The sequence below is a fragment of the Thermobia domestica genome, chromosome 12 (genome assembly GCF_964235325.1).
Source record: "Thermobia domestica chromosome 12, izTheDome1.hap1.1, whole genome shotgun sequence".
NCBI classification, from domain to species: Eukaryota; Metazoa; Arthropoda; class Insecta; order Zygentoma; family Lepismatidae; genus Thermobia; species Thermobia domestica.
The window spans coordinates 139672889-139700056 of NC_137465.1; the positions used below are offsets into that span (position 1 = coordinate 139672889).

General features: G+C 35.3%; 1 protein-coding gene across 1 annotated transcript; it reads right to left on the reverse strand.

Moving 5' to 3' along the window:
* Positions 1-1827: 1827 nt before the first annotated feature.
* LOC145666681 (uncharacterized) lies at positions 1828-22181 on the reverse strand. The gene is made up of 2 exons (XM_081734158.1): positions 22060-22181; positions 1828-5379 (listed from the first exon to the last, which is right to left on the reverse strand). The coding sequence occupies exon 2, from the start codon at positions 5364-5366 to the stop codon at positions 3996-3998; it is 1371 nt and encodes a 456-aa protein (XP_081590284.1). The 5' UTR covers positions 5367-5379; positions 22060-22181; the 3' UTR covers positions 1828-3995.
* Positions 22182-27168: the final 4987 nt, after the last annotated feature.

A 27168-nucleotide genomic window follows, 5' to 3' on the forward strand; every position in this document is an offset into this window, starting at 1 on the left:
ACAATCAGTATTTCGTTTTCAATGGAAATAAAGATCATAATGCCGTTTGCAGCAATTCGATATCTCAAACCGCTCCGGAGATATGATAAAGAATGTTAAAGATTACAACACTGCTTAAAATCATGTTAACTACGAGAACTTGTAAATACAACTATCAAAAGCGGGGTGTTGCTGCAATATCAAAGGAACAAAGAGAAGCAGCAGTCATTTTGAGCAGTATAGCAATCTCTGCCAGCTTTTTAATATCTCCGGAAGGGTGTGAGATATCAAATTGATGTGAACAGCATTATGATATTTACCCCTATTGAAAACCACTTAAATAATACTTTTCGAAGCATCTTTTTGAAATAAAGCATTTCGAAAAAAGTCAAACTTTTAATTGTGTGTTTTCGTTTAATACGCAGATCTGAAATTTGTAATAACCTGAGGTAATGCCATTAAAGAAAGAAAAAAAAACTTCATGTTGGGCTGTCAACCCTGTTAACGGGGTGGTATTCTATGTCAAACAATCTTATTTGCATAGTGCAAAAATTTCAGTGTTATTTGTCTATTAGTTTAAAAGTTATAAGGGTGTTTCAAAATAAATTATACAACCTGTATATAAACAATTTACTTTACACAAAATGAAGTCGTTTGGTGAAATAACTTACTAAGACTAACATTTAAGGTGCAGCCTTAACTTAATTACACAATCATTAAAAAGCATGGGATCAATTTGGAAAATTAAACTTGAAAAATATATTGCTATTTCTTAACAATTACTACTACTTCTTTATCATAGATGTCGGCATCCTCTCTAATATTTTAATTTTCTATTTTTATTCGCTTGATACATTTCTAATAAACAATAATAATAATAATAATAATAATAATAATAATAATATAATAATAATAATAAATGACACTTCATGGAAAATCCTCTTCAACAATATTTATAAACTCTTGAAACCACAGAAATTACGAAGAACACTACTAAATATGGAAAAAGGAAGAACACACAGAAACCTACAGCACTTCATTTCTTTTGCTGATTTGATTTCGAAACATAGCAGAATTTCACTGAAGAGTTTTTAAATGACAATTTACAATTGATTTCGAATGTTGCCCAAAGTCAATATTATGACTTCTAGCAAGTACAAGTAGAATATTATAACTTAATTTTTCATAAATTAACTGACTGAAAAACGAACAGCAGAAGAAAACAGGGAAGGCTCTTCTCAGCACAAACAATATTAGAAAGACTATTGCCACGAACTCTTAGAAAAATATTCCGTATTGAGTAAAAACTATAAACGAATACAAGACGTGTATTCATACCTTCATTCATCATTTAAAGCATCTAGAAAATTTTAAAAAAATCAGAAAATCCCTACATCAACGCGCTCAGTCAGTCTTAACAATAAGCAGATCGCTATGGCAGCATAAGGTAAATAGCAAAATTACATCTACGTACAAATACTTAACTTTCTCATATTAATATATCCACATATCGACATTACATAATAGATCTCACAAGTATCCAATTATAATTCGGCCATTCAAGTTTTTTCTACACGTTACAGAGTCTCCACGATATACATTGCAAGTCTTTAATATTTCGTTTTTTTTTTTCTCAGAATATGAATAATATTGGTGAAAAGGTTCTAGTTTCGTAAGTCATCCAATACAAGTTACTCAAATCTGGAAGCTCATTGAAATCTCTGGCACCAAATTCATTAAGATTCACTATAACTGTGTAATCTGAAAAATATCAATTTATTTCATTGGTTTCTACGATTCATATGTCATCACAAAGTTTTTTTTTGTGTGTGTGTGTGTGTGTGTGTGTGTGATCGATATCTTATAGGATTGCCATAGGAATGAAGGCGGAATCACGTGAACCAAGACGTGCGTGCCAAATATTTACCTACCCAGGGACTCCTTATCACCCACTTACGAAATTAAGTTCAAAAGACTCATTTTATTCGTAAGGCCCTTTATCCTCAGACGTAGGCAGAACCTATAACATAATTTACTTTTATGACTCCTATCAACATATTCTACCAAAATTGTGATTGGCTTCGATAAGAAATGCAACGGACACAACTTTTCTAACATATTCATACAAATCATCTTACATATTTTCATTATCCACACCAAATATCTAACGTTTACTTAAATCAGTTAAGGTAAAACTGAATACTGTTGCCAAAATTATTTTTTCTGGTAACTGGTTTGTCACTGTTATCACACATTTTTATGAATCATTCGAGCAATGATAATTAGGAAAAGGTTCGCTCTTGGCAACCTGGATCAATTCAGTTGATCGAATATGGGAACTCTCGGTTACGAGCCGAGTTTATTCCAGTATAACCAGTTATCTTTAATACAAGAGCTGATGAATTTTTTTTCTACAAATTACTAATAACAGCACAAGCATTCCACTATTATAAACTTCGGAAGAATAGACCTCTCCATCTTTAAATTATCTTTCTTTGTTTAAGCCTATTCTTTTATTTTTAACAGTAGTTTGAAAAAGCACCTCAGAAATCGCTGTTCGGAATACGTGAACAGCTGCTTCGGGCGACACAAATTACTCACCACGCATATTATTTTGCAAGTGGGAACAAAAGTCACTAGATGTTCAATCAGATGATTACAAACAATGAGTCATTAATTCGATATTTTTACTTTTAAATCAACGGTTTGGTATCCTGAGTGGTAACTGCCATTTTGATGGAGAAGAATGATGTGACAAGCTAGGTTTCTTTTACACAATTTATATACTATAAGTTATATACCACTAAACATTTATAGTCCTTCATTTTTCTACACTTATGGTTGCTACATGGCCGGTATACCCAAAGAAACAAGTAATGATTCTCTTGCAGCACTCCTCGAACGATTAACTTTTGGTTTCGGCTCAATGGCTTGTTGTTGTTTAGTTTTGGGTTCGTACGAATCAACATCAGCTGAATCTTTTGAGAATTTCTTTACAACAATTGACACAAGCCTGTTTCTGAGCTAAGCTATGTGAGATCCACCGGTTTGCAAGTTTCCGTAAGTTCAGGTGGTCACGCAAAATCGTACTACGTATTACTTTCACGTGAATGTTCAAGGTTGCCTGAATCTTATGATATGTCACATGCATCTTTCTCAATCATTTCATGCACAGCATCAACATTACTGACAACAACAAACATGAATGGACGATCTTTACGAAATTCATCACTCAGAAATGTGCGACCAAGCTGGAATTTGGTAAACCAATGGAATTTGCATTATGGTGACTTTTATGATATAGCAATTGTAAACACCTACTGGATAGTGTTTCATTTCTCAATACCAAATGAAGTCGCTCGATGCATTGTTTCGGTGTTAACTAACATTTAAAATAATATATATATATAAACCTACGGAAAGTATTCACCAGAAATTTTCAGTTCTCATACAAAATTACTTCTTGAAACTGCTGTGAAAAATAAATACAGATAATTTAAACATAGAAAGGTCTATTCTTAAATTTTATAATAGAGGAGCACTACTGCCACTGTTAATAGTAGTTTGCAGAAACTTTTCCAGCTCCCCTCGAATTGCCTTTGAAGAAAAATTACCATAGCAAATAATGGAACTGGCTGATAAGGTACGTAATTTATACAAGTGGTTACGTTCTAAACGTTGTTGTTAGCCTTTGAATTTCAATATTCAAAATTGACTCAAGCTTTAAGCATTAACTTGCAACTCACAAGATTAGTATGTACAGGCGAGTTTCTGCGTTTTCTGTAGATACTCGGATACGTTACACTTGAAAAGAAATCACTGGGACATTGTTAAGCAGAACGATTAATAAGCACGCATAAAGCCATGGTCAGTCCTTTGACCTGATATATGTTTCCCATTCTACAAATTACTGTACATTTAATTACATGATTCTTTATTTTCTAACGTAACACAGATGGCTATGAAACTAGAACTTTCACATACTAGTTTCTCCATTTTTACGATTACTGACGTAACTACCCTTGATCGATACAGCACAATACTCCTAAACCTTTTTTCTCAATTGCAACAGCCACTGCTTGGTCAAGAAAATTATCGTGTTCAAGTCTCGACAATGATGCTTCGTTCTGCGAAGTGCTGCGAGCACCCTCAGAACCTGGAGCATCCTTCAGCTCTGGTGTCTTCTTTTCAGTCACATTCATTTCACTCTGATCGTTATCAATGCTTTCATCGCCACTACCACTACTACTGCTACAACTAGCACTAGCTGCCACTGGTAAGATCTTGGCTTTCACAGGTTTCTTCCGCTTCACTCGAAAGCGACTCAATCCGTGAATATTTGTGTACACAGTCGTTGGGATTGAACCATCTCCCTCTTGCTCAAAAACAATCGGTCGATGATGAAAAGGATCTAAATGTTCTTGTTTCTCCCGTTCGAGTTCTTTATTACTGTTATTATTATTATTATTACTATTACTATTATTATTGTTATTATGCTGCTGCGCGGAACATGTGCATGAACATTGATGCAGGCTACTCGGCGACGGTGATGGTTGCATCTTTCTCTTTTTATTGGGATCTTCACTGGAAGTAGTTGAGTTCGTGACTGCTGACGTAGTTTCGTACTCTTTTCTCTGTAACCCATGACTCTGAATAGCCATTAACACAGCCTCATTCTCAACATTTTGCCGCGAATGATTGCTGCTTTCTTGGTCCTCTAATATATCATCAGAATCAGTCTGTAAGGGGACAAAACCCATGTCTTCTAACACTTTGTTAATTGTATTATCAACAATCCCTTTAGCCAATTGCTTCGTTTGCCACTTTCTTAAGCGGCAACTGGAATGATTAACAGAGTTAAGGAATGTTGGAAAACTCTGAGTTATACCTTCATTCACGTTGGTAATTAGACGACGGCAATAATAATCGTGGTTTCCTTCGTCGTCTCTCGAATCCGATATATCATCATCTTCATCATCATCAAGATCATCACCCTCATCATTATCGTCATCATTATCACCGTCTATTTCATCAACTGCATCCATATTATTGACGCTCTTCTGACTATCACTTTTATCTTCACAAGCTTCCAACACTAATGTTGCCCGCGGAGATACCACTAGTCGGCCCTCTCCACACTCACATACGTTCCGTTCTCCTTCATCAAAATAATCTTCTTCACACGTTTTCATATCCACTGGGAGTAAATGCTCAGAGCTATTGCTTTCCGACACAAAGAACTTCCTATCTTTTTCTTTCAGGTGATATTTACCTTTAATCTGCCAAATGTAGCGAGCTTTCTTAAGAGGCTGCTCATCTTCTGTGTCATCCGTCTTGCATGAAGTTCTCCTCGATGATTCTCCTACTTCATCACTTGACTTCCCCATTGCTCATACACTCCTGTAAATCACAAAATAGAGAATAATTACTTATTTTCACTCTTATGTTTATTCTATAACTAAAATTCAACTACAATTATAATTTCTTGAACTTATTAAAATTCTAACGAAAAACGCAGTTTAGCAGCTGCAACTATGAAACAATACCTGGAATCATGTATATCAGGGTTGGCAAAAACCATGGTTTTTATTGATTTTTTTTAACCCGGTTTTTTGGTTTAAACCAGTTTTTTTTTTTTTTTTTTTGTTTAAATAACTTGCTCTATGTATTTATATTACATATGGACACAAAGAAGTTTGTTTCGCCTTCGTGTTATTATGCAGCAAAGGGATTGTGCTGGGAGGGTTCACATAAGCTTAAAGAGGAATCCAAACCGCTTCTCGGCTTACATCCGAGAGAAATTGTTCTCCATTTGGACTCGAAAGCGAAACTAATTGGCCACAAATGCGATGAGTCTGCCGACTCCTCATAAAAATACGTTGCACTGATCTTGACATTTTTGTTAATATAATTGGCAAGAGTCATTTCAAAAGTACAAAAAAATAAACAGTTGCGCAAATAAAACCATTATACAGAATTATATATAAATCAGGAAACTCCCGCCTTAGCCATTGGGAAAATCCTGTTATTACTTTAAATGCAAAACAATAACGGGAAAATCCCGTTATTGCTTGGCATGTAAAATTTTATGGTCAACGTATCATAATCTGTACGCTAAAACTCAGATATTAAATTACAAATTTAGTATGTAGATATCATTCAATTAAATTAAAACTGAAAGTCCAATCCGAGCTAATGTTGAAAGCTACATAGGCAGTCGATAAATTCTGCCAATTTCTATTAATATATTTAAGCAACCATGGTTTCTTAATAAAACAACAGGCATTCAGGCATACAATTTCGTTTTGTTTCGTGTGTTTGGGCTTAACATCCGTATGTAATACCGAGGTAAGAAGAAGACTTTCACTTAAAGTGACATCCGAACCGCTACTTGGTTTACACTTGAAACAAGGGTTGTAGTTCGACCGAGAAATGAACATGGGACGCCTTGATTAGAAGCGGAAAAGAAAATAATACTAATGCAGTGGTATGATATGTGGAAACGTCACCATAAAGTTCATACGATTTAAAGCTTTTTTTGTTGTTGTTGTTTATGTTTAAACCACCTTCGTTTAAAACAGCCAACCCTGATGTATATACTGAATATTGTGTTCGCAGGCTGTACATTAACTCGGAAACTTGTTTAAAACGGAATGATCTTACAGACAGCATGATCGAGAAATCAACAAGCAATCCCAATTTTAACTCACTATAATTTCAATACATATATTTCTTTGTCTGTCACATTCACTCTCTTTGCAACACTGTTAGACCAAGTTGTCAGTCAGCAACAAGCAGCGATATTATCCAAGTGTTGCGACTAAGAGTAGAGTGAACGAGATCAGTCGAACATTTCTTCACCTTGCAACGAAGTTTCTTCGAAAATTTTCTCATCAAAGCAAACTATCCTGAACTGGATTAATTTATGTTAAACCTCAATAACTGCAGTATGATCAGTCATTCCGACATCTCACTTCAAATGATAAGACTGTTGTACATTATTTTCTCCTCACAGACAAAGTACTTCCATTTAATTGCTATCGGTATGTGAACCGTCATTGCATTCTCTGAAAATCAGGGTGTAATATTCCATATCTCGTTGGAGAATGATTATAATAATTTTATGAGGCAGCTCAACTATGTGCTCTCCAGAGACCTTTATTTTCTTGTCACAAGTTTGTTTGCTTCCGGTTGCAAGCAACATGTAATATCAATAGAAACAAAATAACCGTCTTGATAGGAGTTAGCAGCACAGTTGCCTTGTTCGTATGAAAAGTTCGAAATCACAGAAAAAATAACAAACATACCGACTGACTAAAGTATTTATCTGCATCTTTGAACAAATCGAAATACACTTATGGAGTCAAAAAGCAGCGAAAAGGTGAACAAGCCTTTAACGTACACAGGAAAAATTGGTGCGGCAACAACTCGGTCTTCGAACTTAAGAAAAAAAAACAAAATTTTCATACTCGGTATAAGAAACATCGGTATTCGAGAAAATGGCAATTTGTTGGGATTGACTTATAATCGTCCAAAATCAATTTAAAGAAAAAAAAATATCGATCTTATGTAGTGTATTAGAGCAAACAAGAATAATAAGGAAAACTGTACATCATTTGATAATTCCGAGTTCTATGAATCACGAAGCTTTCCTCGAATTGGTACCTCACACAAAGTTGAAATAGGTATGGCAAGAAGTTGGCCTTCTCTAGGCAACCTACCCTATAAATAAATAAAAAAAAAATAAATAAAATAAAATAAAAATAAAAGTGCTTTCAATTAATAACTTTTACACCATTTTAGATCTTGTCGAGACAAAGGATCTTTAGCATATCAGGATGCCGTGTTATCTCTCCAGTCCTTTAACTGGGACAACTGTAATGCTTCAGCTGTCAATATTCGACTAGCGTTTGAATTCTAGAAACGATTTGGTTAGTTCTTACGATGAAGTCTTCTTGGAAAAGTACGAATTAGGAAGGAAAGGATCTAAAAAAAATCTGTAAGTCGGTCGGTAATAGTTTTGGTGGTCTTTTTATAGTAATGTGGTCGGATATTATTTTTTAAATTTATTTATTTAGAGCTAGTACTGTAAACTGGGTGATAGATTTTTTATATAAATCATTTGCAAATCCAGCCAGTAAAATCCCTTTCTCTGGCAGAGCTGCAATATAATTATTTGATTAAATACACAAAGATTTGCACATATGGATGGTCTGTGAGATAAGATTAATGATAGATTTAAAGATAGTGAAATATGAATAGGAAACATAAAATATAAACAGTGGATATCCTTCAACATCTGGTTTAGTACCAGGGTTATAAGAGATGTGGATCTATAACTTTACGTGGGGCCCGAATTACATGAACTCGTACCAAGAATCGACACCGGATTCCGCGCGCCAAAGGCCCAGAAACTAACCACAGCCACGACGAGCTGGTAAGAAAAGAAAAACGAATATAAATTCCTACAAAAGACCTATTACAACCAATTTGGAAAGGAAAAGTGGGTTTACAACCAATCCAATTTCAATTGCAGGATATGCATATTTTATAAATCTAACAGTAAGTAGCTAAATGTGCATTGGATTATGTTGTGCCATTCACTCCCCCGATTACTGTGATTTGAATACTAATACATGAAATAATCTATAATTGCTGGTACAGCGAATTACATGATGAGACTCATTTTTTGTTCTGTTATTTCACTATTATTATTATTATGAAATTTACAAGGATGTTGTACGGCAGGATTACTCAACCTAGGGATCGCGAAGATACGCGGAAGAGATAAATATAATTAGGATTTAATATCAGAAAATATTTTTAAATATTATTTTGAATTTTGTTTTGATATGCATATTTCTACTTCAGTTAAAAAAAAAAAAAAAAAAAAAAAAAAAGTTTACTAACATTTTCAACAGGTGAAGAATTGTTTAAAAAGCAATTTAAATGAAAGAGGTACGAAATGAAAATAATGAGAACTGCATATTGAAATACAGTTAAAATTGAAAGCCAATGAGATACCTGACGTGCCTTCCATTTCAACTGTCAATAAAAAGTACCATCACCATCTCAGATATTGTTGAAACCATTTTTTTATTGCTACTAGACATGTTTTTAAGGGACTTTTTTTTTTTCGAAAAAAAACTTTCCTGCCAAGTAATGGACCATCAAAGACGCGGAGTATAATTTATGAATTGTAGACAACATGGAAAATAATCAATTTCGGAGCCCCACCATTCAGCTATGGAGACAGGTACAGTTATAATTCTTGTTGTGGTATGTACGTAAGGATATAAACTAGGAATGCAATGGATATACCCGATTGCAATGAAATGAGCTGAGCGAGCTTAAACTACGTAATCAGGAAACGTTTTTCGGTGATTATTCCTCGATGGTACATCGGATTTTTTATTTCGACCTATGTTGTCACTCAGCACGACATACTCTATCAGCGTGCTAAGTTTGGTTGAGATCGGCCAAACGGTCTAGGAGGAGTTCGCGGACAACCAAACGGCTAACCCGAGTATAAGAGCTTCGCTTCGCTCAGCTCAATAAATTGTATTTTATTATGGCTTGGTTTACGCATGCATGTTTTTTTGCTTTTTGTACATAAATTAACAAATGACATCAGTTTATCTGAAAAGTCGATGTTTGTGAATTTTTTTCGAGCATTTCCGGTTTGAATTTTAAAATTCTGTTTCCACGGTTGGAAAGAGCTAGTTACCCGCTTTCGAAAAAAAAAAAAAATGTATCGTTTGTGTGCAACCGGTTTCTCGCAAAAAATTTGAGAAATTCTCAAATTTTCAAAAATAGCCAATTTTGGACGCCATTTTCTCGAACACATCATATTTTAAAATTCTGAAATTTTGTCAGATGGTTCAACTTTACATGAATAATAAACACACCAAATAGTACTCTCAACCAACGCTTCATGAATTAACTACTAGTCTAGGCTCTGTCCATAAGAGCTGTAGAAAAGTCGGGGATGACAGCAGATCTCTTCAGAACCTGTTAGAGGGTGATCAATTAATGAAAAAAATCGAAGGTAACACTTCCGCAACCGGGGCCTTCATTGTGAAATTCAATATTCAAAATGGCGCCCGCGCGCAAGTACCAAATTATATTTGAACTGAAATATCTTCTCACAGAAACAAGTTAGAAACTTCATTTTTGTACCAAATTAAAGATAATTGATAGTAGAAGTAAGAAAACTGGATATATTGTTTACATACTGCCGACATATTTAAAAATAACGGTTATTTGGGCCAAAAATTAGTTTTTCTCCTTTCTCTTTTCATTTCATGACAAATAACTATGAAGTTATTAAAAATATGAAAACGCAGCCCAAACTAATTAAAGGAGCATAATCTTAGCTTTCTATCATTACCAATATCTTTAGTAGATCTTAAAAATGACGGAGCTATTTAAATTTAAGTGGTGCAGTGTGTAGCGTTTTTTGGACTGTTTAATAAATTACCGGAAAAACACTCACTACGTGCAAAACTTTCAAAGCTATTATTTGTCAACAAATTAAAATAGTCTATTCATTTTATCGATAAATTAAAGGTAATAGGTTGCTGTGTCGTAGGAAATTAAATAATAATGTTATTGCATTAGTCAAATATTATTATTACATGTTCATTCATATAATATGTAGCTAATGTTGCAGACTCTAATGTGGACAATGTAATAATAAAAATCCATAGTTGGCACCAATATTCTAGACAATGACCATAGAAAACCTGTTTGGCATCTCCCTATCACGAGACACCTCTTCCTCTGCATCCGTATTAGACGTAAATGCCTGCATCATTTGCCAGAATTGTGACAAATCTTTAGGTAAAACAATGTTGTCTTTTCGAGGGAGAGAAGATGTCATAGCTGCGGCTGAAATTCGCAAGGATGGTGTTCTGAAAAGACTTAAGGATCTTCAGCGAGGTGCAGAATTTGTGAATAATTGTAATGACGCATTCTATATGTTATATTCAAACAAGAATGTGTTGTTACGGAAGAAAAAGAAAAGAGAACGTAGTGAAACTGAGGAGCTGGATCAACGTTCAATAAAATCTCAATCTGAGCCAATGGCAAAGAAAATGAGAGTAGATATTCCAGTTCGACAATCACCATCTTCAAACAAGAAAGCAAGAAATGTTTTATGTGTAGAATGTGGGAAAGAGAAACACAACGGAATTAAACAAAAGTACAGATTATGTGAATTAAATCGTGCAACTACATTTTTATCCGCAACCATGTTCTTTAAAGATGATTGATTTACGAGAACTTGTGACTTGAAGGATGAATTACCTGTTTTCGGTACAGATCTCTATTATCATAAGGCCTGTCTTGAGCACTATCTTCTGAAGTTCAATAAATATTCTCAGAAATCAGATAGTACAACTACCGAGTCTAAGAAATCTAATAAAAGTGCACTGGTTAATAAAAGTGGCGCCAATTATCGAGAAACTATTGGATGAAGGTGTGGATTGACATTGTCGGAAATTAGAGACTTCATTAATGGAAACAGTGAACTGACTTTTAATAACAACGAAGTTAAACTTTGGAGAAAAAATAAGGTTTTCGAAGCCTTCGAAAGGAAATAAACCGATTCTAGGTTTCAACTCATTATTTAGTGCCGAAGTAGCTGACAAACTGAGATCGATTAACATACTTACGAGTGCAGCGAAAGAAGTACGAACGGCTCTCCTTCACACAGATTTCGGTATTGAAAGAGAATTTGGGGACAGTCAGCAACTTCATAAGTCCTGGTCAACAACTAGAATTTCTCAACCTCTTTTGGATTTCCTAGCAGAAGAGCTACAAATGGTCAAGCTGAACATCTGGGATGCAAGCGAAGATCTACGTATCACTGACGAAGACAGTGAAAATGATATTGAAGAATTTTCCGACCAACAAAATCTAAATTTTCACAACCTATTGAAGTCAATCTTCCATACTTTTTTCTATAATATATATCGTAGTAGGAAAGCAACCCCCATGCGTTTGATGGTGGCACATTCAATTCATTAGAAATGCAAAATCAGATAGCTGATTTCAACTATGAATAAATTAGGTGTGTCAGTTGGCTATAAAGATATCATGCAAACACGAAGCAACCTTGCACAATATACAATAAAGACCTGTTTCTCCAGCTTGTCTTTTTCAAGCTACTTTCAGGGTGATAATTTCACGGTAGGAGCTATGGACAATTTCGACCATGAAGAGGCTACTCTGTCAGGAATCCGTGATAGCCACGATACAGTCATGGTGCTTTTCCGGGAAGTGCCAACAAAAGTCCTATCGAAACCGAAATTGTCGAAGTCGGTATTAGCAAGACCTCCAGTCATCTTCGATTCTTGCTTCCATCTCAGAAATTGAAGAAATAAGAAAGGAAAGTATAACCTATATCGATTCAAAACACGCTGACAATTTCTCCCGAACTGTATGGTTTGGACATCGATAATCTGCGTCAGAGGAAGTTTACTCGAGACATAATGCATGCTGCATACGAGCTAGAAACTAAAGAATCCACTCTAACGCGGGGTACTGTGAATGCGATAATAACGGATTCAGATCTTTCCAAGAAACAAGTTGGCTTTCTTCCAGAACTGCCGTATCCAGTAACGGAATATAATAGTGTATACACAGCAATGAAAAAACTTCCAGAGCCTACCTATACACTTAAACCAATTTTCAATGCTTGTAGTATGTGACGAAGGGGTGTATCACATTGCTGCCGAAATTCACCTTTTCGAACATTGTCCTCATGCTAGGATCATTCCACATGACCTTCTTGTCTGCACAGGAAAGTACATTTCTGGTAGTGGTTTGGAGTCTCTTTTCATAGAAAATTTTTGGGTCCAAAGTAACCGAGAGTATTCTAAAGGAAACTATCTACATTAGGGCAGTGAGAAGTATGTTTATGATTACAGGTGTGTTTATGCTAAAGGGAAGGCTTTCCTGGAAGAAGAAGGTGAATATTATATGTCTGTCATCTAGCATTCGACACTATGACTATTATGAAAGGAAGACAAGCTTAATGTGCTCTTATCAGTTCATGGAGTTGGTCATTCATTCAGATGAAATATCGAAGCTTTGCAGAACATTTCAGAGAAACTCAGCTCAATCTTAGAGCAGTGCCGCTGCCTTGAACAGTTTTTACATCTTTTATTTCTGCTGAAAAGCCTTATAAGAGCTGACCGAGAAGGATACTGGCCGCTGCATCTGTATATTGTACAGCAGTTGCTTCCGGTATTCATGGCATTCAATCGAATCAATTTCCTGTGGTGCGCGTCCCTCTGTCTTGAACAAATTAGAAATTTTGGAGACTCAACACCCGGAAATAAATGCTCAGTTCATGAATGGTCACTTCGTAGTCAGAAGAACGAACAATATATTTAGCGCAGTTGGTGCTGACATGATACGTGAACAGATTATAAATAGATCTAAGAAATCATCGGAAGGAATTATGGGTCAGACGCGCAGAAAAAGTTAATTATACTACGGAGTGGAAACTGTCGTACCTCGAAGTTCTTTCGACATGCCAAATCTTCAGTCAGATTCTTGGTATATCGCAAACAGACCATGAGTTCCTTGGTAATGTACTTGATGAAGTTCGTAACTCTGTTAACAGAATGGTAGAATTTTATGGAGCGCAGGGAAATCCCATACAAAGTTCACAGTCCTGTGAAGTTGTACCATTTCATGTCGCATGAAGATATGCCAGATTCTAATGCAGAAGAAATCTTGAATTACCTGACACGTAGCCATGAAGCTTATGTGGCATTCCGAAACGAGCGATTTTTGCTCAAAACAACTCCGTTGTCGAAGACCATTCACAGACGAAAACTTCCACTATTTCGTCAAGCAAATAAAGTAGTCTACTTTGTCTACTTTGCAAAAGTTGTTGGGACCGTCTGAGTACGTTTTCGAAGGACATTCGTCAATGAATACAGCAATTATTGCTGATGTTATCAACAAACTTCGTAAAACTCGAATGAAAGGTTTGCAAATATTTGCTGATCTGTTTGATGTATTCTTCAGGAGCTTCAACAATGTTTAAACACGCACCCACAGGGATTTTATGTGACTATCTAATCACCTTGGTCAAAAATGTGGAAAGACAGCAAAGGGTAACCGCCTTACCTATACTACTAACTAATCTGTCATGTACATATTCCTACCGGTGCAAATGGAGAGATTTTGGGCTTTCTCGGGGTAAACAAAATTGAAATTCAAGATGTCTTAAAAGACTACCTATGCACAAAAGCAAAGTTTATCGTCTTTGAAATGTATCTGAGTGAATTATTGCTTGAAAATGGTGCAATTCCTGTTATATCTGTCACTGCCTCTTCAATTGTTCCAAAAATTACATGAGTGTTTCATGTTTGGTATCAGTAATTTTACATTATGCTCTGAAAAGAAATATGTAAATATTCTATAAAGCACAGCTAAAGTCATATATTTGTAAAAATTTTGAAACTGTAGAAAACCTTAGTTAAATATTACTACCTCTGACAAAGTAAATTCTCATGACATCAAAGTCTGCAAAATAAAACAATATAATAATTACATTAGCTACATATTATATGAACAAACGTGATAATACTGTAATAATATTTGACAAATGCAATAACATTATTATTTCACTTCCTACGACACAGCAACCTATTGCCTTTAATTTATCGATAAAATGAATAGACTATTTTAATTTGTTGACAAATAATAGTTTTGAAAGTTTTGCGCGTAGTGAGTGTTTTTCCAGTCCAAAAAACGCTACACCCTGCGCCACTTAAATTTAAATAGCTCCGTCATTTTTAAGATCTACTAAAGATATTGGTAACGATAGAAAGCTAAGATTATGCTCCTTTAATTAGTTTGGGCTGCGTTTTCATATTTTTAATAACTTCATAGTTATTTGTCATGAAATGAAATAAGAAACGAGAAAAACTAATTTTTGGCCCAAATAACCGTTATTTTTAAATATGTCGGCAGCATGTAAACAATATATCCAGTTTTCTTACTTCTACTATCAATTATCTTTAATTTGGTACAAAAATGAAGTTTCTAACTTGTTTCTGTGAGAAGATATTTCAGTTCAAATATAATTTGGTACTTGCGCGCGGGCGCCATTTTGAATATTGAATTTCACAATGAAGTGTTACCTTCGATTTTTTTCATTAATTGATCACCCTCTAACAGGTTCTGAAGAGATCTGCTGTCATCCCCGACTTTTCTACAGCTCTTATGCACAGAGCCTGGATTATACAGCCTTTTGAAGTTAGCGACGTTTTGTTAACTTTGATGTCACTGTTGGCAACACTGAGAACAATAAAAATGCACCAATTTCATGTTATTTGTGGTTCACATTCATTAAATAACGAACAAAAGTTCTTTCCCTGACTGCTTTTTATTATTTTGATCAAAAAGACACTCTGAAATAGTAAAATGAGACCTCCTTCCCTGTTCTCTTAAACCGAAGTAATCTGAGGTGGAAATTACGATTACGGAACACACAAATTTTAAGTTCACTAGAAACGGCCATCCAATAAATTCTGATGATCTATAGACAGCCTGAACTATTACTTCAATGATGATCTGGAATGCTCCAGACAAATTCTCAATAAGTGCGATGCCATTACAGTGATCAAAAATGAACAAAAAGCTATGTATATTTAAAAAAAAAAAAAAAAAAGGCCAAAACTTCCCTAACCTTCAGCTAACCAGTTCCTAGCCCTATCCTACTTATTCCTATTTTACTCTACTATACATTTTCAAAGCAGTCCTACTTATCGATGTGCAACTGAAGCAAGTAATGTAAAGTTTATATTTCTTTCTAATATAATATAATATAATATAAGCTCCCTTTACTCTCACCAATTGGGAGTATGCATTCCCAATGGAGCCGAAGCCGCAGCACATGCAACTCGCATTTACTTTTCAATTCCCCATTCACAACAAAAGGCTTTTCTGAAATTAGACTTTCGTAACGCTTTTAATGAACTGAACCGAGACGCAATGCTACTCAGAATTAAAACTAATTTCCCATCACTATGTATATGAATGTTATGCACAACCAAGTAACCTATCTCTAGGTGATAAGATTATACTTTCGCAACGTGCAGTACAACAAGGCGATTCTTTAGGTCCCGCTTTGTTCGCCATGACAATTCAGTCCATAGTGTCTAGGATTAACAGTGAATTAAATATCTGGTACTTAGAAAGCAGGAGATCCTGACACAGTTTTAAGTGAACTATACAATATTCAAATTATGGCAGCAGATCGGGTTACATTTAAATTTTATGAAGTGTGAAGTAGGATTTTTAGGAATTTCGCAATATCAAATGGAAGTGTTATATTCACAATTTAAAAATTCAGCACCGGGAATACAACTTATCACAACCTCTTTAGCCTTTCTTCTTGGTGCAGCCCTTTCCCCTGAGGCACGACGCAATTTGTTAGTCGAGAAAATTAAAAAGTTAGATCTTATCTTGTCACATCTGGCCCTAGTCTCAGCACATTCAGCTTTCTATCTTCTTCGTGCGTCGTTCTTCATACCAAGAATAATCTATTTTTTACGCGGTTCTACTTCTTGCGTGAAGTTGATTTACTAGAGAAGTTTGACACCGTTCTGAAATGTGGACTGGAATCGTTACTCAACTGTAGAGATGCAAAAAAGCCGGCTTCTTTGAATCGATGGTTTTTTGCACATAAAAAGCCGGCTTTTGGGGGGAAAAAAACGAGAATTTTGGAAATTTTGGCTTTTTTTATTTTCATTATTTTTCTGTTTAAATAGCTTTCTTATAGTATATTCTAAAGTTAAATAAGATTTCATGACCTAAATGCCATATTTCGCTCTGGAATTCACCATCATGATGGATGGAGCACATGGTTTATGAATTAAAGTAAACATAAAGTACGCAGTATTTGAGGACAATTTTAGAAGCTATTTAACTTTATTTTAACTTCTGAATTATCGACATTTTTTCTTCTCTAGACCATTTCTTTTTAGTCATCCGTGTTTCACTTCTTAGAGTTTAGTACTCTAGCTTCTAGCACATAATTAAATTTATGTTTTTTAATATATCCATCAGAGCGTACGTTTTTCAATATATCTGTCAGAGCGTACTTCCACATTTCCGTTATACTGTAGCTGTGCAATGATTTAACAATAATCTTCTGGACACACCCTTGAATACCATTTGATAGAAATAATCAGTATCGGATTTAGAAAAATATTTGGGAGGGGTTTTTCTGAATAATGTTTGTTTTTTCTTTTATTTAAGAGGAACTTAAGTTTATGAGTACAGGCATAATAAATATTTCGTTTTGTTTGTATATTCATCTAAAATCTTCCAGATACAACCTTGAAGATCAGTATATACTGTTAATCAGTAACGGATTTAGAAAAGTATTTTGGGAGGGGCTTTTCTTATTAATGCTTAGTTTTTCTAAAAATTCTAATTTTTCATTTAAGGACAGCTTGAAGTTTATGAGTAAAGGCCAGGGTTGGCAAAAACCATGGTTTTTATTAAAAAAACCAAAAAAACCGGTTTTTTTTGGTTTAAACCAGGTTTTTTTGGTTTAAACCAGGTTTTTATGGTTTAAATGATTTGCTCTATATATTCATATCATATATGGACAGAAATAAGTTTGTTTCGCCTTGATGTTATTATGCAACAACCGGGTTATGCTCGAAGGGGTCACATAAGCTTAAAGCGGAATAAAAACCGCTTCTCGAGTTACATCCGAGAGAAATTGTCCTCCATTTGAACTCGGAACCAGGACTAATTGGCCACAAATGCGATACGTCTGCCGACTCACTCACGAAGGAATCCTGATAAAAAAATACGTTGTACTGATCTTTACATGCTTCTTAATATAACTGTCAAGAGTCATTTCAGAAGGACAAAAAGATAAACAGTTGCACAAGTGAAACCATTACACAGAATTAATTACATATGATCAATTTCAAAGTACGACGGAGTACAGAAGAACTAATCTAGTTCAAGTTAGTTAACAACGACTTTTATTGGTCCAAATTAAAGAAATACACCGACTTAATCTGCATATCAATAAGAAAAGGGAATAAAGATACGAATTATTTGAGTCCACTTTGGCTCAGACTCATTTATACATAAATAGATACCAAAGATACTTATTTCACTAAATGCCTCTCGTGGGGTCTGTATGACCCCCCCCCCACACACACACACAAAGTACGGCATTTTCGATGTATTTTATCAATAGTAAACATTGAAACGAAACAATATTTAGAATTTTTCTTCGATTGCAATTACATAACAATAATAACAACTACAAAAAAATCACAAAATAAACATTTATAAACTTGTAAAAAAAGTTGTTTTTGTAGTATAATCTTTTTGAGTAATGAATGGGGAATTTAGGTCTGAATATAATACCAATAATATACGGGAGTGAAACGTGATAACCCACAAATGTGTGTTCATCAAGATTTTACAAACACTTACACTTTTACGAACATTTTTTTGTTTTTTGGTTTAAACCAGTTGGTTTTTTTGAAAAATCCAGCTGGTTTAAACCTTGGTTTAAACCATGGTTTAAACCACCTTGGTTTAAACCAGCCAACCCTGGTAAAGGCAAAACTAATATTTAGTTTGTTTTAGAAATTCCGTAATTTCGGGGTAGAGGCTTCAATCCGAAAGACATCCCCACCCTAACCCTCTTCGCAAATCCATCACTGCTGATAATTAGTAATAATAAAGATTTAAAAACGATTAGAAAGTAAGTCGGCCATAACCTGGTGAATACTATTCAACTCTAGGCCCTGGTTCCTATCTTTGATTTTTCGTATAACGTACTCTGGAACAAAGCTGAATAATAACGGCGATAACGCATATCCTTGTTTCAGGACAATCTCGACGTGGAAGCTCGCATTTTTCTACTCGGACTTTACTCTGGGATTCATTTAAACACTTAATAAATCTAGCTTTTTCGGTATTCCAAATTCTGTAAGAATGTTGTACAATGTTTCCCTCCTAACCGAGTTGTAAGCCTTTCTAAAATCAATAAACAGTTGATGTACTGGGTAATATATTCCCATTTTTTTTCGAGTATTTGTCGAATGGTAAATATCTGGTCGATTTCGACTAAATCCACACTGATAATCTCCAATAATTTCATCTGCGTATGGGGTCAATCTTATTAATAGAATGTTAAGAGAAATGCTCCGATAATTATTACAATCAATTTCGTCGTCTTTCTTGGGAATTGGAACAATGGTTGATTCTTCCTTTTTTTTTTTTTTTTTAAAGTTTCGTGACGATATGTTGAATTTTGTTGTTGAAAATTCAGAAACCTTCAGGACTGGGTAAACCGTGATGGTGGTTATATATTCTACAGCCTAGGAAACCATACGCTCAGATGAACCGTCTATTACGTATATGATCCATGAATAGAAAATTCGATACTTTCCTGATTCTGAACGAGCTTAGGGAACAGTCAGTGCATTACAGAATTTGGAGTTTTACCGATTTTGCAGATCCGAAGCACCTGATACGTGGTAACAGATTATTACTATTACGTATGTGATCAATCAGTAAAAAAAATGTTCGAAATATTCACACAATGTATATGAAAGTTAAAACTTAACTGAAAAATTTCAAGAATGTACAGAACCACCCGAAACGAAGCTCTTGATATGCAGATTTCTCTCGTGTTTTTCTTTATTTTGCTTCAAAAAGAGGGTGTGTGTAACATTTTCAAGTAAAAATACTACATACAATTTTGCTAGTTATTTGTGTATCATTTTTTAAAAGTACTTATTGTAAATAAGAGGTTAAAATATTATTACATATATTGGTTAATCCTTTGGACTTCATAGTGTAAATATGTTAAGAATTTTAGAAAATCTTTTTGAAATTCATGGTTTATTTTCGAGGTTTCACATAATTATCTGCATCAACCACTAATTAAATGAGTTTTCTATTGCTGTTGTTGTAGAGAAGCGAAACAAAGTCTGCTTTATCAGTTTAAAGCAAAATTTTCAAAAAAGACCAAAATTTCCCAAGCAAAAAAGCGAAGGAGAAAAAAACGAGTTTTTTTTCTTTCTTTTCAAAAAAGCCGGTTTTTTCCGAGCCCTTGAATTTATACTCAACTGTAATCTAAATAGCAACGCATGGATACAAGCCTCCCTTCCAGTTGATTCTGAAGGTCTTGGTATTCGTCGGGCTGTCGATTTGGCGTATCGTTCATTTTTAGCGTCGTTCTATGGCTCCCGGCATACCATTGAGATACTCCTCAACCAACTGCATGAGCCTCACATAGAATCTGATGTCCAAGACTGCATATCAGACTGGTCTAACCTAGTTGGCTTAAGTCCTTCTGAAATAACGGGCAGAAGTTCGCAATCAATTTGGGACAAGCCAATCATCAAATTATTTCAATCAGTGTTATTACAAGAAGCAGACAGTCAAGGGGATAAGGCTAGACTTTTTGCCTCCTCATCACTAATTTCAGGTGCTTGGCTACAGGCATTACCTTCACACATTCTAGGACTGCACCTTCCAAACGACAGTTTTCCTATTGCAGTTGCACTTCGCCTAGGAGTAGACATCTGTGAATCACACAACTGCTCTAAATGTAGTGCATCAGTCAAGCAGAATGGTCTACACGGTTTGTATAAGTATAAATAGCTCCGGAAGACATGTGAGACATTCGAACGTGAATTACATTATCTGAAGAGCACTCACATCGGCGGAAGTTCCATCTGTTCGTGAACCTGGGGGTGTAACAGATCTGATGACAAAAGACCAGATGGCATGACGCTGGTACCATGGAAGTGGGGGAGGATTCTTCTCTGGGATTTCACCTGCTCTGACACTTTCGTGTCATCTAATCTCACTCTTTCTTCATCTCGAGAAGGAACTATTGCAGCCCGCAGAAAATGCGAGAAAAGAAGAAAATATAAAGATCTGCACGATAGATACATGTTCGTGCCCGTAGCCATTGAATCGAGCGGCATTTGGGGCCTCGAAGGGCTCGATTTCATCAAAGAAGTAGGCCAACGTATTGCACACCTTACTGGTGACAAGCGGGCTACTACTTTTCTGATACAGCGTATCAGCATAGCAGTTCAGCGAGGAAATGTGGCTTTCATTTTAGGTACATTACCTCCTGGAAAATTATTTGAAGAAGTTTTCCTTTTATAACTAACTGTTCAGAATTTGCTGTTTATCTTTCTGTAAAAAAATGTCGACGGGTAATAGTATACATGAGAACACCCTGATCTGCGTTTCTTCTGTGTTATATTACCACTTCTACGTGAAATACCATAAATTTTCTACGTAGTGCAATACCACTTCTACGTGAAATACCATAAATTTTCTACGTAGTGCAATAGTAAGAAGTATCCATGTGCACAAGACATGCGATATGCATTAAATCCCACACACACACACACACACACATTGTCATAGATAAAAGTACAAGGGCACTACACATGCAGATATAAAATACAGGTACGTTCGTTTTTCTTTTCGTATCAGTCGAAAAGTCGCTTTGTTACCCCTTTGTAAGTTCGTACATACTCAATGAATAATCCCTAAAAGTATAAGCGTCCTGCTCCTTCGGGAACTGATGCAGCTTCATGTATACTATATCCAAGAAATTTTAACTCGAAAAATTCTGGCCCACAAAACCAAAATATGCTCATTATACGAAAAGTGGCCTTCCGCAAGATGAGCAATTCCTTGGAACTTTGATCTAATTTGTTTATATATTAACTTTCTAGTTCCATAATCAATCAATTTCCAAAGAATTTTCATTTTTCTGTTGTGGACTTTTCTTATATTTTACACACCACATTCGAAATTTTATACCAAGTACAACTCTAGGAGTGTCTTAATCACAATTCTCAGCTACAGACACTAAACATTGTATCGTCTGTCAATCACAATGTAAATAAAAGCTCACCAAAAACAACAGACAATAGTTTCGCTACCATCATACAAAACACAACTTAATATGTACATTTTGATATTTTTAAAGGATGAAATAAACTCAAATAAAGCCGAGTCTACATGTACGCGAATATTTACCTTTATTTCAACACATCCCACATCTTTGCTCTCAGATACAGAACGCACCCCTACCGAAGCAACCATTACAGTACCGCAGTGTTGCCAATGCCAAATCATGACAGAAGGGAAATGATGGCAGCTCGATAACGAGACACAACAACATAAATGGATGTTATATGAGTACTGATTGTAGATTATATACACAGCAGCCATTTTTGCGAGATGCAGAAATATTTCCTTGCTTCCAAATTTCGTAAAACCTTTGTTCATTCTTCCCGTATTAAATCACACATAAGTCGAGCAGTTAAAGAACCAGTTCGCGTAGAAAAATATCAGTTTGCGAAAATATTTTTTTTTATAGTTTTATATCCGCAACTTTAAGTAAAATTGCGTGTTTTAAGTAAGTGTTGAAATTAATTTGACGCAGATTTATTGTACGGGTCCATACATAAATTCATTGCATTTGTACATATACTTCTGTCTCAGTAAATCGACTTTTTGTATATAAATCATTTTTGCGATGTGAAGATAGTTTGTGCAGATTTGCATTAGGAGTTTCAGTGTATGTGAGTAGAATTGGGACATCTTCTAACCAATCATATTATTGAACTAGTCTATCGTTTACACCTGGTCTTTTAATATTTTAAAATGTAGATATGATACATCCTTTCTTTGTTGAGTGTGATAAAGTGACAGTAGGGATGGTACCGAGACCGAGACGGACTTTTATATCCCGAGACGAAATCGAGACCGAGACGGACTTTTAAATACCGAGACGAGACCGAGACCGAGACAGGCCTCTATAAATCGAGAAGAGAACGAGACGAGACTTAGGTACGTCTCGAAAGTCTCGGTCTCGTCTCGAATATTGATATTGATATATACCAAAATTACCTTCACTCAAAATTTGTTTCGTTGCTGTGTTAGTTAATATGAGAACGGTTGACTGATGTACAGTGGCGTATTTAGGGGGTGGTTATCAGGCTCAAACCCCTCCCGAAATAAATTTGTGATCATTTTTTGCATTGCACGTATAACGCAAATGTTTCTTACTCATTCCTCAAGCCCCTCCCGAAACAAAATCCACTGCTGATGCAAATAGAATCATATATATATATATATATATATATATATATATATATATATATATATATATATATATATATGGTCGCGGTGCTACCCAGGACGTTCTGCATGGGTTACCGGGGCCCAACTTTAATTTTAAATGGAAGCAAGGGGTGAGTGGTACCTCGTTCGATATATCTTTAAAAACTAAAAATCGTTCTGGCAAAAGATCTTTCATATCGGTTACTGTATTCAAAATGGCCACCAAGACATGTTGCCTCCACCAGATACAGTAAAACGTGCAGTACCACTAACATGAAAACGGTTGAACATAAATGAACGGAACAACTCAAATAGAAAATGTCATATGGCACATCGATTGATATTGTCGCGGAGGCTCCCAGGGCCACCCTTCATGGGGGCCAGGGCGCAACTTCAAAATTGTAAATGGAAACATGGGGTGTGTGATACCTCGTCCGACATATCTTTAAAAACTAAAGAATGCTGTTGCATAAGATTGTTCATATGGGTCACCGTTTTCAAAATGACCACCAAGACATGGTACCTGCACCAGATAATACGTCCAGTATCACTAATATTAAAACACCAAAACAAATATTCGAATAGGAAACTACAGAGGGTATTTATCATTCTATAGCTCGGGAATGTTGCAACGGTCGAAAAGATGATTAGAGTGAAAGTACCATAATGGAAAGGAAGAAATCTAACTCCTAGAAATTTATTCTAACATCACTCCGTAAGTGAGTGAAGCGGGAAGGATCGGTGGAATTGCAAATGAGAGCCTTAGTTTTTGCAAATTGTATCTACAAAACAAAGTTATTTGAAATGTGTTTTTATAAGAGATAAATGTCTCTGTAATGGGATAAAGTATGTAAAATTCTTGTTAAATGGTACCTTCTATTTTGATTGCAGGCAATGATTTGATGCAAAAATGAATCAACTGAAATGCGAAACAAATTTGTCGAACAATGATGCAATTTTAGAACAATATTTACAAACGTTGGTTTTGTTCAACAGTCGTCTGCATGATATTGGTTCGTTTCTTTTTCTTCTATGTCTTCTTGCATGTGATAGAATATGAGTTTCACTGAGACGTTGTCCACAGTTACATTCCGAATAACTTGGTAATTTCAGTTGTGATCCTTAGTAACGAAATGGTACATACTGATGCAGATATGTCCCAAAAATCTTCCACGCATTGCGTTAAATCATCAGGGGCGGGCAAAATGTTGTTAAACTTGAATTTCACTTTATTTTTATTCACCTTATTTCACTTTATTTTTATTCATTATAGTACCAGTCATTTGTACACACAAGTGCTTCAGACAAACCATATCTATTGCAAATAAAAGTGAGGTTCTTATTTGAGATTTTACCATTCATTCCCGCTTCACCTACTTAAGGACAGAGATCGGAAAGATAATTTTCTATCATTTCCTCTTTTGCATCATGTCAAATACTTTAATAATCTTTTTCTCTGTTGCATTTAACTTGAGCTGTGGAATGATAAATACCCTTTGTGCTTTCCTATATGAGTTTTATTCTGTTCGTTTATTTACAACTATTTTCATATTAGGGGTCTAGTAGTACTGGACGTTTTATCTGATACAGGCACCATGTCTTGGCGGCCATTTTGAAAACGGTGACCCATATGAAAAATCTTTTGCCACAACACTGTTTAGTGTTTAAAGATTTATCCAAAGACGTATCACTTGACCCATATTTCGGTTTCAAATTTTAAGTTTGGCCCCCTTGAAAGGCAGCCCTGGGAGCACTGCGAGAACATTACTAGACGCGCCCCATGCCTTTCCTGTTTCACTTTTTGACTGTTCGTTTATCTCCTACTGCTTTCATATTATGGTACTGGACGTTTTATCAGATATAGGCACCACGTCTTGGCGGCCATCTTAAATACGGTGACCGATATGAAAAATCTTTTGCCACAACGCTTTTTACTTTTTAAAGATCTATGGAACGAGGTATTACCCGCCCCATGTTTCCATTTAAAATTTTAAAGTTGGTCCTGGGACCCCGTGAAGGGCGGGTCTGGGAGGCACCGCAACAACACCGTTCGGTGTGCCCCATGCCATTTCATATTCGAGTTTTTGTTCGGTTCATTTATGTTCAATCGTTTTCGAGATATAAACAACCAATGTTGCTAAAGCAAAATAAAGTTGTATTTTGTCAAATTGCGCTACGTAAGGTATTACATATTTCTAATTTAGTTATTTAACAAAACCACAATAGCTCATATATTATTTAGTGTAACAAAGGACAACACAGTATCACTAACATCAACATTTTGGAGATCTCTAATAATTCAAATGTCATGGATAGTGCAATGCGCATCAACTATATCTTAGCGTCAAATACTATGATCATGGTATAGTATATTTCGAATGAATGAAGGAACAAATTTATAAGAAATGGAAAATTTAAATGTTTCTAAAGACTTTACTTCGAAAACGCGAAAATATATTTTTGAGTCGTAGAGCGAAAATATATTTTTGACTATTCAGTCCCTCATGTTGCAGCAAAACTACGAAAATTAATACAAAATAAAAGTAGAAAGTTAAGAATCACTTCTTTTGGCGAGTGAGAGAAAAATACATACAGATAACTCGAATTACCGATATACTTATATAATATGTATGTCCATGTTTCGCAAGTAATTTTCAATCAATATAAAATTTCAACGTAATGAACACACGATCAGTTTTATCGAATAAAGATCGCATGCACCGCTGAGAGCTCAGGAATATGATTAATCTATGTTACTGCACTGGATATGTGCTTATGTATTGCATTACGACCTTATGAACTTGTATAAGAAACAGAATGCACTTAAAATGAGACGCGAACTATGCGAAACATCGGACTTTGAATCTAACTTGTTTTGTGATCCAACTCGAGACCTCACATAGCAAAGATGAGTGTAGTAGCTCCCACCATAAGGTTCAGGATGTTCGTGATATAAAGTGTCAATTAAACACGGAGATGTAAAACGGAAATAAATCATTTCATCAATTTGAAACAAGATACGTATATTGTAGTAATAATTTACCCTATTTGTTAACGATATGAACGTTATATTCTGTTTTGAAAATGACAGTCAAATCAGAATGTATTGGATAATAAATGAGAAATTGTAAAATTTCAATTTCGGTACAATTAAATATATTTGTACTGGTGTGTGTTGCGTTATCCGTTAGGAGGTATTGAACAATTCTGATTCAAAGGAAGGAAATAAACTATGAATAGTACTGGAGTTAATTTAATATAGTTTAATTGTATAGGCAGTACTGAGGCTATATGAGACAAAGTCTATTTCTGAAAGTGAAATATAGGTTACTATTATGGTTTTAGGGTGATATGCCCACTGATCATTGAACCTGGAATACACGCATGGAAAACATTAGCACTAGGAAATTAGCTATGAAGAGGTACACCATACCATATTTCTAAGTCGAGACAGACTGTACGAGAATAATACTTTCACTATTTTAATTTCACACTATTTATTTCGAGACTTTCGAGACGAGACCGAGACTTTGTACTCGAGACCGAGACAAGCATCTGTTGACTGAGACGAGACCGAGACCGTTATTTATCAACCGAGACGAGACCGAGACTGTACAAAGTCTCGTCTCGTCTCGTCTCGATACCATCCCTAAGTGACAGGTTTAATTAACTTTTGGAGGATGTGACCAAGGGCGCCGATCCTGGGGGCCCCTACTGTATTTATGAATATAGGGTGAGTGTACCTAAGGTCAGCCGTCTCCAGTAGTCAGCCACTTTTCAGTAACAAGCAATTAAATAAGCATGCGGTAGCCTGTTGTTAAACAAATAGTCAACTAAAACCTAAATCAGAGCTCCAGTAGTCAACCTCATTTGTTCTGGTATGGTGTGACTTCTCGTACCAGAAAAGAAAAATTATCATTTGAGGTCTGCTGATGCAAGTGAGCAAAGTGAGCATTTTGTTAATAAGGAAGAAGCTTTACTTCAAAGTTAAGTTAAAACTATATTATTGTAAAATAGTAC